The 12,283-nt window shown below is 40.8% G+C and overlaps 1 protein-coding gene across 2 annotated transcripts; it reads right to left on the reverse strand.

Annotated features, from left to right (window-relative positions):
* Positions 1 to 1,479: 1,479 nt before the first annotated feature.
* Positions 1,480 to 11,996, reverse strand: cxxc1b (CXXC finger protein 1b). 2 transcript variants are annotated; one of them, XM_024381516.2, is made up of 14 exons: positions 11,890 to 11,996; positions 6,061 to 6,173; positions 5,843 to 5,943; positions 5,608 to 5,750; positions 5,335 to 5,490; positions 5,069 to 5,215; positions 4,773 to 4,880; positions 4,384 to 4,562; positions 4,101 to 4,308; positions 3,822 to 3,932; positions 3,384 to 3,433; positions 3,179 to 3,275; positions 2,903 to 3,055; positions 1,480 to 2,590 (listed from the first exon to the last, which is right to left on the reverse strand). In XM_024381516.2, the coding sequence occupies exons 1-14, from the start codon at positions 11,941 to 11,943 to the stop codon at positions 2,444 to 2,446; spliced, it is 1,767 nt and encodes a 588-aa protein (XP_024237284.1). In that variant the 5' UTR covers positions 11,944 to 11,996; the 3' UTR covers positions 1,480 to 2,443. The 2 variants fall into 2 exon arrangements, with proteins under 2 accessions (XP_024237284.1, XP_024237295.1); XM_024381527.2 differs by lacking the exon at positions 11,890 to 11,996 and adding an exon at positions 7,160 to 7,315.
* Positions 11,997 to 12,283: the final 287 nt, after the last annotated feature.

A 12,283-nucleotide genomic window follows, 5' to 3' on the forward strand; every position in this document is an offset into this window, starting at 1 on the left:
AATGCACAAGGTCCTCCACTCCAACAATTAATCCACAGTTAAAAAGGTAAACCGAGTTCATTTCTAGTAATATCTCCTCCTTCAAGGCCTCCTCTTCTTCAGACTTTATATGGCGGTTGGCAACCAAGTTGAAGGTGCATTACCACTACCATCTGAACTGGAGTGTGGACCTCAGTTCATCTTTCAATCACCCATGTGGGTATATGCTCCTAAAAACCAATGAGGAGATAGATGGGAGAGGCAGGACATGCACCGCGTCAAGTGTCACCAATCGAACAAAGTTATATTTTAACACCTGGCTATGCATACGCTCGTTGACGCACACGAGCAGTATGGGTCCAATGATTAAATAATGTGAGTGTACATTTATTTTGCAACACAAGAGGTGTGGCCAACATGTTAGGCCTACAGCTTAATGGTAGTTATATAATGCTGCTATACTAAGCCTACTAATGATGACATTACTTATGATCATAGATGATCATAGATTTTGTTAGACTTCAGTGCAGCTTTTGACATTATTGATCATAGTCTGCTGCTGGAAAAACGTATGTGTTACCCTCTGCTATTGTGGAAAAAGAGTTACCTGTCTAACAGAACACAAGAGGGTTTGAGTAAAGCCAGTGTGTCAATCAATGTATGTGGATGATTCAACATTATACACCTCAGCTACTACAGCGACTGAAATGACTACAACTCTTAAAGAGCTGCAGTTAGTTTCAGAGTGAGTGGCAAGAAATTAGTTAGTCCTAAATATTTCAAAAACTCAAATCATTGTATTTGGTACAAATCATTCAGTTAACCTGAAACCTCAACTAAATCTTGAAATGAATGTGGAAATTGAGCAAGTTGAGGTGACTAAACTGCTTGGAGTAACCCTAGATTGTAAACTGTCATAGTCAAAACATATTGTTACAACAGTAGCTAAGGTGGGGAGAGGTCTGTCCATAATAAAGCGATGCTCTGCCTAAACAGCACTATCAACAAAGCAGGTTTTATGGGTCCTAGTTTTGCCACACCTGGACTACTGTTCAGTCGTGTAGTCAGGTGCCACAATGAGGGACTTAGGAAAATTGCAATTGGCTCAGAACAGGGCAGCAAGGCTGGCCTTTGGATGTACACAGAGAGCTAACAATAATATGCATGTCAATCTCTGCTGGCTCAAAGTGGAGGAGAGATTGACTTAATCACTACTTGTATTTGTTAAATACACTGTGCTGTCTGTTTGAACTACTGGCACACAGCTCAGACACCCATGCATACCCCACAAGACATGCCACCAGAGATCTCTTCACAGTCCAAGTCCAGAACAGACTATGAGAGGCTTAAAGTACTGCATAGACCCCTGACTACATGGAACTCTATTCCACATCAAGCAACTCATGCAAGCAGTAAAATTTGATTTAAAAAACACACCTTACAGAACAGCGTTATATTATTTGACAATTTGGAAGTGTTAACACAAATAATACCAGCGGCTGAAAAGTGTAAAGCCTTTATTACAGCAAAGCAAAGATTAAAAACAGCTGAATTTGTAAAATTGTTTACTTGACATGTAATTGTGAGGCTTGGTGCTCACTGAATCAGTAGGCTATTAAACACTCAAACAGGCAACAGAAGCAGGATCTGTTTTATTTTTGTAGATATATGAAGCCAGGCATATTCAACAGATAGACTGTTGAGCAGACCTAATTAAGTTGGGGTTCCCGTTCCCCTCAATTTTCTGAGACAATAAGCCAAGGGCTGTTCTCATGTCATTCTGCTGCTCCCTCCACTGTATTTTTCTCAACACCATGCTGGTTGACTCTGCTATTATGCACATAGCAACATGGTCTAGGAAAAGGTGCCAATTCAAGAGCACACTGACATTTTTCTGAACCGTGAACAGCGCCACTATCCAACACTAGAAAAAGCGCATTTGTTTAATATTATAATTGCTATTAGCGTTGCACCATTGTTCTTATGTAATATAACCGAATAGAATTTCAGCAGCACATTTCATGGACTGTGCCCTCCACAATGGAGCAGTCCACTCAGACGTGTACAAGACACCGGTCTGAAATATTTTTTTTGCTACTGCTCGACTAATTCAATCTACCAAACAAACAATTGACCAGTCAACTAAATGGGGTCAGCTATACCATAATGTGAGTGCATGCACACACGCAGATTCTACAGCGCAGATGGCTTGACCAAGGTTTTTCCAGATTGCAGGAGAGCTTGATCACAGTCTTTATTTTTGGACTATAATTAGCAAGATACCAGAAGTGACAAGACCTCAATAGTGCTGGACACAAGGAAAATATTAATTTACCATTCAAATATTCAGTTTTTCAACATCAGCAAAGGTCTTAAAATCCAAAGTCTCTACAAAAAGATACTATAAATCTCTAACAAAGATGTACGAAAATGCCACTCAGAAATAACATGAAGATGCAGCCGGCTATCTGTCCTTGTTGCAACGGAGATCCGTTGTCAGGGGGTCGTGCTGAATGGTTTGGTGCAGCATGAGAGCAAGTAGACCTGCCCTGTTGGTCATAGCAGTCCTGACGTTGCGCTCCTGCTCAAAGAGCTCATCCAGCTTGTACCACTGTTTACAAAGACATTTTGGGAGAAAAGCAAGGAGTAATGATTAAAATAGCAAAAGTCTTTGAAATAAACTGTGTACTCGGTCCTTTAAAATTCCCTTTCATAGATCATATGAACTACCATTTATGAAGGTCAATAATGTTTGTTATAACCAGGGTCTTAGTCAATTGATTTTCATGTTAGCTAAAATCATGATGAACTGGAATTCTGGTTTCTTTCTGATTCGAATCTACAGGAATGCCAATGGAGTTCACCTCAACCCTGGTGAAGTGGCCCAAAATAATAGATGGATGTGGTGCATTCCACTACTAACCACTCTGACACGCTCCAGGTCCACCTCAGCTCTCCTGAGCTTCTCCCAGTTGTAGTGCTTATTACATTTGCGTTTAGAAACCCTGCAGTATTCGCCTGTTGCCTCAAACACATTACGAACCAGAGGACAGCCGCACACCTCATCCCCTGGGACCTAACCACAACACAAGAGAAGGGCAAGCGAAGCCAAGATTATACATCATAAGTCAAACAGCAGGACAATTAGTGTGCTTTATGGCAAAGGTTTTGGGCATTTGACTCGCCAATCATCACTGACCTTTGGGTCCCTGGAATGTTCTGGGCACAAAACCTGAAGCCTTTTGCAGTAGGTTTTGCTCTGGGGGTTGTACACATCGCAGAAGAGTCTTGTTGCTCTGAGAACAAAAAGTATACAGACTACCGTGGTGAAACAATATGGAAACAGAGAAGCAAGCAACAATTGATCACTTCCAGCAAACCCATTCAAAGTGCTAGACTCTTACCCTTCGATCTTTGTTGGGTACATTGAACCAAAAGATGTCTGGCTCTCATACTGTCAATGCAAAAGAGAGAGAAAACAAGAATTATCAGTTTATACTGTGTCCTTTAGGAAGGAGTAAATATCTGCAACTTATATTCGTATTGCTAGTACTCTATATTAAGTTTAATTCTGTACATTTCATCCTCTCCCATAAAGGATGTTGCAGACACTTATCAGCTACTGCACTCTGGATGTATACCACAAACTCACAACCAAGATCAGAGAAGCTAAATAGGAAATCTCCAGCTTACAGCGTGCAAGAAAATGGCTGCAGTCTGAAACCCTGTGGCGCTAAGCTAACTGAGTTAGAGGGAAGGTGTTGAAAGATACGCGAAAGCATTTTTGGGGTTGACTGATAGGCTGGATAAAAAGAATGTTGGCTCAACATTGACAGGCTCACCTTAGCATAGCATCTCTCCATATGTCGCAGTGCCACCTTCGGGTTGATAGGGTGACTGCAGGACACACAGAAAATCATCAGGTCTGTTTCTTCATTGTCCCCTTCATTCGTCTGAAACAAGAACCAAAAGAAAGACACGTCAAAGCAATGTTTCACCCAGGAGGCCGCTGAAAGATTTGAGCGCAGGCTTGAAAGGCAAAACATTTCTCTAGCCGAGGAACTCTGACCCCACTGGATAAATACCGCAGTGGCCAATAAAAAAATACTGAAGTGACTCACCTCCTCATCCTGCTGGACTACCTGCTGCTTGGCTTTAGCAATGATTCCCTCCAGCTCGTGGAAGCGTTTCTCCATGTCAGTGAGACGCATGCGTGCATTCTGCTGATCCCTTCGGATCCGCTCCAGTTGCTTCTTGCCCTGCTCCTCAGCGATGCAGGGGCTCTGCTGCCACTGCTGGATACGTTGAGGGAGTATCTCATAGAGCCGGCTAGAGACAGAATTTATTTGACATTTGATTGATTTTCTTACAGTTGCATGTGTGTGTGTTTGTGTGTGTGCTTACTTGGTAGCCAGCTTCATGCCACATTCTTCTGAGCAGTATTTTGAGTTGGCTCGTGCAGCTTCCACACAGCTGGGCCCGAGGCACTGTCGCTGCCCTCCTCCATCCCTGGCATCGCCCCTATCACTGTGCCTGACTTTGTCCTTGTGCTTCTGTTTCTGTTTGTGCCGCCGTGACTCTTTCTGATGTGCGTCAACAAAGACAAATCGCAATGCACACATGTAAAATCACTGTTCTTTGATGTATTTTGTCACAACAGTAATATTCCCATGATGCAATAAAAAAAAAGTTAAAAGCTTCAAATATTTGGTAGATGTGGACTGCAACTGCATGGATAAAAATTAACAGTAATCATTGTGTGCCTGCAAGATGTAAAAGTAAAGTTTGCTTACTTTCTTGTCAAATTTATTTTCCCGTCTCTTCACATGCTTGACCTTCACAGCTTTCTTTCGCAGGACAGGGCTGAATGGAGGCCCGTCATCCTCATCACTGAGCCATGGCTGGGTTGAACAGAAACAATAAGATAAACATTCAAAATACTTGAAAAAGTGCTATTCAAGCTGAAGAACAAGTGGATATGGGAGTGTAAGATCAACAGTAGGACAATAATAAGGATCTTTGTATTTTGAATGTGTTTCAAATAGTTCTTGATAGAATCTTCATCCATATTTCTCATCTACTGCAATACCATGTTGTCGTCATATCCCGCTGCCTTGTACTTTTCATAGAGTTCTGCCTCACTATCGTAGTCGTCTGAGTATCGTCTTCTCCGGTGGTAGGAATTATCCCGCCTTTCACGCAAATTAAACTCTTCATCCTTCACACGCAACATTTTCTGCAGAGAATAAGCAGCATTGTGTCACAGTTTGCAAGACTACACCCGTTTTTTAACTACACCAGTTCAAAAGATGTAAGCAAAAAAAAAGTGATGGCTTAGTCTCATTAGGAACTCACCCTGGCTCGGACATCACACTGCCTAAATCGACACTTCTGTCTTATTTTGTTGGGACCCCCAAATTTCTTCATGTCCTTGCAGAAGTCACATGTGGCGCAGTCCTCAGTCCTCAAGCAGGGCTCGCACTCTCCACACATACGAGCAGAGCGCTTAACCTGAGACAAACAAGAGACAAAGATATGTTTGCCAACAGAATAGTTCCAAAGACACACAATTTTAGATGTACATTGAAGGAAAATGGGGACATAACATTTAGATGTAAAATAATGAACCTTTGATCCACGGCGCCTTTCAGATTTATAATCTGGAGTGCTGTTTTGTCTTTCAAATTTTCTCTCTGGCTCTCTCTGGCCCTCTGCCTCCTTTTCACGGCTCTTCTTTGGACGGTATTTTATCTCCAATGATGGGTTTTTGTCTAATCAAAAGCAACAGACATCATGTAAGGTTAGTAAGCACATGTGACTGATACCCATGTGGATGATAGTGAATGGGAAACAAAAACCTCACCTCGGCATCGCAGGCAGTACCACTGCCTGATAGCTTTGGCCATCTTCTCTGTGAGATTGATGCAATTACCATGAAACCACTCATTACAGTTGTCACAACCACTACAAGAAAAACACAGATATGAGTCCCATGAAATTAAGGTTATGTAACATTTCAAGGTCATGTTATGATTATTTGTGTTGAAGGTGTTGCTGTTATGATCATCTGATTAAACTCACATCATGAAGCAATTGATGTCAGGTTTTCGACAAATGCAGTACACTGGTGCATTCTCGCCCTCCATACTGCTCTCAAGCCCTGGTGCAGGCTCAAAGTCTGACACTTCACTGTCCTGGAAGATAATCATCTAGCCAATCAGACAACCTCCAGCGCCATAACGAATATTGCTTGTATTGGAGGTCGATCCGAGGATCCATTGAAAGCATGGCAGTTTTATTTTCAACCATCCTTTACTTGTCGATACTTTTTTCATTCTCGATTTGTTAGGCACTGTCTTAGACATATGTTTCCATTTGCAGATGGAACTCAGAACCAGAGAATATTCATTAAAATATTAAATCCAGTTTTTGCACGGAGTTCCCTCAGCATTTTAGCTGTCGGATATCTCGCATACAACCCAAACACAGATGCAACAAGCCATTTCTAACCCGATACAAAATAGTGGATTTAATATTCTCTAGCTTTTGGAGTTACCCATGGAACTGGACACGCCAGTGCAATTTTAGCCAAATAAAGGTTGGTTGAAAATAAATGTACCATGACTTCAATGAACTGTCGGCTCGATCTCCAGAGTACAAGCTAGTTACAGTACTTTTGTAACGTTATGCCGCTGGAGGTTCGATCTGATCGGCTAATCATCATTATGTCGAAAACAACTAATCGGATGGCAAACATTAATAACTAAAGTTATTACACTACTGTCTATTCTACGTCGAGTCGGACATACTAGTCTGCCCAAACGATACAATCTATTGTTGGTTAAAAAAATGATTCCGCATTCCAGATGGCAACTTCGCTAACTATATCTCGCTATTCCAGATGGCAACTTCGCTAGCTATAACCTGAGACATAAAACAGATAGCAAATGCTTAACTAACAAACGGTAACAAGCTAAAAGTCTGAAAAGAGTCGGCAAGCTGTTGCATTTCCATTGCGACTGGCTAGCTACCGTTAGCTTGCTAAAAGTGTTGGTTAGCATTAGCCGGTTTAGCAAGGCGAAGACACTAATCTAGACAATTGCTATGTTAGGCAACTAACCATGAAATTCACATAAACCAAAACGCATGTATTTGCATTAATTTAGCTAACTAACAGTACCATTTGTGATGTATTTGCAATCCTTGATCAAACTTCAACGATAGTACCTAGCTAAATAACTGCTCAGGGTCGCAATCTGGGTTGACGACGCCGGAAATCAAATAATCGGCTGAACTCGGATGTTGGACCAAACATTCTTCTTCTTTAAAGTTTTATTCTATGCTATCATGGCGATCCGCAAGCAATCGTTTAATTGCATGCCGCCACCTACTGTGCTGGAATGTACGATTACTAATGATCTGCCCAATTCTGTACGACCATGAAAATAACAAAATAAATAAATCCCCCGAGTCGTATTGGTAACCTTACCAATAAAAGCTATGAAGTCAACTTTATTAATTATCAAAGCGTCCTTTGACACCGCACATTCACGAGCGCAATATTCCCGAAGAGGCCTCGAAACCATGCCAGGGCCAGCAGAAACACCAGCCCCGACATTAGGTCCACTTACTACTGGAGCAGCCATAGCAGCACCATCATTCCACACTGTAGTTCCACCAATCTGTTTTACAGCCTCTGTATACGATACATCATGACTAATTTTATATATCTGAGCCTCCCTTGCCTCTCTCTGCACCTGGCATCCACAAAAAAATGCAGTTTGGTGGATGTTCCCTCCCACAATTACAACACTTAAACTTCACATTGCTCCCTCATTCACAGTAATCATGTGCTCCTGCACACTTGGCACGACTTTTCCTTCCTTTAAATTGAACAGCTACACGTCCCTTTCTTGGGCATTTTAAACACTGCAGTGCATATGGGACAAATTCTCAAACATTGAGACTAAGGATTCCTATCTGTAATTCCCCAGGCATAACCTTCTCAAACCTCAGCAGCATTGAGGCTTTAACTTTGACCTTCTTTCCTGCTGATCAACCTTTTGGCCTCCATCACTCTTCCTCCCTTCACATTTTCTTTAATATCATCTATAGGCATAGATATTTGGACCCCAGTGATGACTCCCCTCAACCTAGCATAAGCACCAGGGATATGGCTTTTAATCTTCTTCCCATTAAGCGTTTTCCATTTTCAGAATATTCTCTTGCTGAGCCTGGCTACCACAAAATATTAACAATTAACCATTTCCAATGAACCAAGCTAATTTTTACTTCACCTACCTCTTTCTCTAGGGCATTAGTTATTCAGATAGGGTGTAAGTAAGCCCTGTGGTTTCATCAAACACTATCACCACTTTCCACTCCAACACATCATTACGATTGCTTTCTACCATGGCCCTCTTTAAGATTTCTTTACTAGACGTCCCATTGCTTTCTGTATCATGATCTCTCTTCTTCCTATGTCTTTCCACTACCTAACATTCCAGTCCTTGACCATCATCTCCCCGCTCCATATAATCAGAATTGACACCCATATTGTTTGCAGTCCAGCACAGCTGTTGCTTCACAAACTTTTTCTCAATATCCACCATTTCATCCGCACTACTTGCAGCCATTTCCGGCTCCTCAGCTCCAATAGTCACCAGCAGTCACCTCCTTTCCCAACCGCCGTGCACACTTCGGAATTTTTCTAGCACCAGCCCCAGGAATCCATAATGCATTTTTACCAAAAGCAATCACTTCTCATGTGAAAACATAGGATATTACTACACGTAAATAAACATAAAATAACATTAAAAGTACAAAAAGAAAAACAATCCTAAGAATTTACTTTCAAAAGTTAAAGTACATAAAATAAAGGCCAGGGGTTACAGTTGTACAAACCTATGATAGAGTTGTAAGAATACAGAGTTTTTTTTGTTATTGGCTAATTCTAGAGGAGAGTTGATGTAAAGTCACTCTTTTTAACTTAATATGAATTTTCTTTGTTCTTTCTTTGTTGTTCCTTTTACATACAGTCCATTATGTACAATTGCACTAATTATGTGAATAATGCAAGATTTTAAATCCAAGCAATCTTTAAAATGACATTCAGGAGCAAAAGGTTATCAACAGTTGTTTTTAATTCAGAAACAAAAGATTAATTGGAATATACAATTTGAGTTGAATATCACTAATAACAATAAATAACATTGTAATATAACATTTCATAACAATAACAGTGTAAAATTGATGTGGAAACTCTCTTATGCTCTGCTATTGCACTATTGTAATTTGTGCATACAGTGCATTGGGAAAGTATTCAGACCTCTTGACATTTTCCACATTTTGCTATGTTACAGCCTTATTCTAAAATGGATCAAATATACTTTTTCCTCATCAATCTACACACAATACCCCATAATGACGAAGCAAAAAAACATTTTTTGGATATTTTAGCAAATCTATAAAATAAAATAAACTTAAATATCACATTTACATAATTATTCAGACATTACTCAGTACTTTGTTGAAGTACCTTTGGCAGCAATTACAGCCTCGAGTCTCCTTGGGTATGATGCTACAAGCTTGGCACACCTGTATTTTGGAAGTTTCTCACATTCTTTTCTGCAGATCCTTTAAAGCTCTGTCAGGTTGGATGGGGAGCCTTGCTGCACAGCTTTTCTCAGGTCTCTCCAGAGATGTTCGATCGGGTTCAAGTCCGGGTTCTGGCTGGGCCACTCAAGGACATTCAGAGACTTGTCCCAAAGCCACTCCTGTATAATCTTGGCTGTGTGCTTAGGGTCATTGTCCTGTTGGAAGGTGAACCTTCGTGTCAGTCTGAGGTCCTGAGCGTTCTGGAGCAGGTTTTCTTTGAGGATCTGTCTGTACTTTGCTCCGTTCATCTTTCCCTCGATCCTGACATGCCACCACCATGCTTCACCATAGGGACCGTGACAGGTTCTCCAGACGTGACGCTTGGGATTCAGGCCAAAGAGTTCAATCTTGGTTTCTTCAGGCCAGAGAATCTGGTTTCTCATGGTCTGAGATTATTTAGGTGCCTTTTGGCAATCTCCAAGCGAGCTGTGGCTTACATCTGGCCTCTCTACCATAAACGCCTGATTGGTGGAGTGCTGCAGAGATGGGAGAACCTTTCAAAGGACAACCATCTTTTTCTTTTTAATTTTTATTTAGCCATGTAGGCCAGTTGAGAACAAGTTCTCATTTACAACTGCGACCTGGCCAAGATAAAGCAAAGCAGTGCGACAAAAACAACAGAGTTACACAAACAAACGTACAGTCAATAACACAATAGAAAAATATGTACAGTGTGTGCATAGATTTTCACAGAGGAACTCCAGAGCTCTGTCAGAGTGACCATCGGGTTCTTGGTCACCTCCCTGACCAAGTTCCTTCTCCCCCGATTACTCAGTTTAGCTGGGCGGCCAGCTCTAGAAAGAGTTACTAACTTCTTCCATGTAATAATGACGGAGGCCACTGTGTTCTTTGGGACTTTCAATGCTGTACAAATGTTTGGTACCCTTCCCCAGATGTGTGCCTCGACAATTCCTTCGACTTCATGACTTGGTTTTTGCTCTGACATGCACTGTGAACTGTGGGAACTTATATAGACAGGTGTGTGCCTTTCCAAATCAGGTCCAATCAATTGAATGTACCACAGGTGAACTCCAATCAAGTTGTAGAAACATCTCAAGGATGATCAATGGAAACAGGATGCACCTGAGCTCAATTTTGAGGCTCATAACAAAGAGTCTAAATACTTATGTAAATAAGGTATTTCTGTTTTTATTTTGAATAGATTTCCAGAAAACGTATAAAAACCTGTTTGCGTTTTGTCATTATGGGGTATTGTGTGTAGATTGATGAGGAAACAATTGATTTAATCAATTTTAGAATAAGGCTGTAACATAACAAAGAATAAGGGGTCTGAATAATTTCCAAATGCACTGTAGGTCACAAATTGTATATTTTTATATTTCTTTATTTAACTAAGCAAGTTAGCTAATAACAAATTATTATTTTACAATGATGGCCTACCCCGGGCCAAACCCTCCCCTAACCCGGACAATGCTGGGCCGATTGTGCTCCGCCCTATGGGGACTCCTGATCACGGCCGGTTGTGATACAGCCCGGTATCGAACCAGTGTCTGTTGTGATGCCTCTAGCACTGAGATGCAGTGCCTTAGACCACTGCGCCCAAATAAAGCTATCCCCAGTCAAATTGTAGCACAACTCATGAGCCCACCCTCCTGCACCGCTCACACCTAATCCTGTGACAAAACAGGGGGAGGAGAGATGCCAATTGTCAAGCTCTCTCTTAAAAACATAGTTAGCTATCTAACTATATGGCATAAAATGCTGTGTAAAATAGCTAAAAGGCTATAAAGTAATTGTATCTGTCAATCTATCAGTCACTAGTGGAAACATTTACAACTCCAATTAAGTTATGTTTTTCTTTTTAATGTATTTTACAATAAGACGATCTGGTAATAAGGTTGCTAGCTAGCACTCCTAGCAGCTTATTCTAACTAGCTAGCTGGCTAGCATTTACTGCCAATGAGGTTACTAAGCTAGCAAGTTATTATAAACTAGCTCTAACTGGGCTAGTCATTGCCTAAATGACAGGTAGAAACACATCCATAATCATAAAGGGGTAACTAGCCCGCAGGGGCCAGTTACCCCCAAGTAAGGAGGGAAGAGTTGCCCCCAACACACTCATCCAACATATTAACGTTAACAAAATATTATCAACATTTTAACAACAAATGAACAACAAGTGGATTATTTATCTTAAGGCTTTCCTTCCTGTATATGTAAAAAATAATTGTAGATATACGTTAACTTCATTGGAATATATCTACAACTTTGTCAAAATTTAGATCAACTTACCATAAAATCGTTTTGTTGAAATATCTCCAAAAGTTGTGTTGACGCAGAGGACATTTTTTGTTGAGGAAGAGCAGTGGCAGCAAAACACACCTGCCTCTTTAAAGTTTTATGGCAGACTACACCTATTGGTGTATTACAGCCAACTCCTGTAATGGGTCTTCTTCTCTGATATTATGCTGGTCCACAAACAAATGCTGTGTATAGTTGCATGCCGCCATCTACTGTTTTGGCTATATATGAGACAAATAATTAACTAAATAAAACTAAACTAAATAAACAAAAATACAACTCAATGTACTCCTTTATTCAGATTCAACTACCAATGCCCCTCCCTACAGGCCTGAGAAGGAAGATCATCTTCAGACAGTATTCTTTGCAATGTTTTGGCAGTAAA

This window comes from Oncorhynchus tshawytscha, linkage group LG02 (assembly GCF_018296145.1).
Source record: "Oncorhynchus tshawytscha isolate Ot180627B linkage group LG02, Otsh_v2.0, whole genome shotgun sequence".
Taxonomy (NCBI): Eukaryota; Metazoa; Chordata; class Actinopteri; order Salmoniformes; family Salmonidae; genus Oncorhynchus; species Oncorhynchus tshawytscha.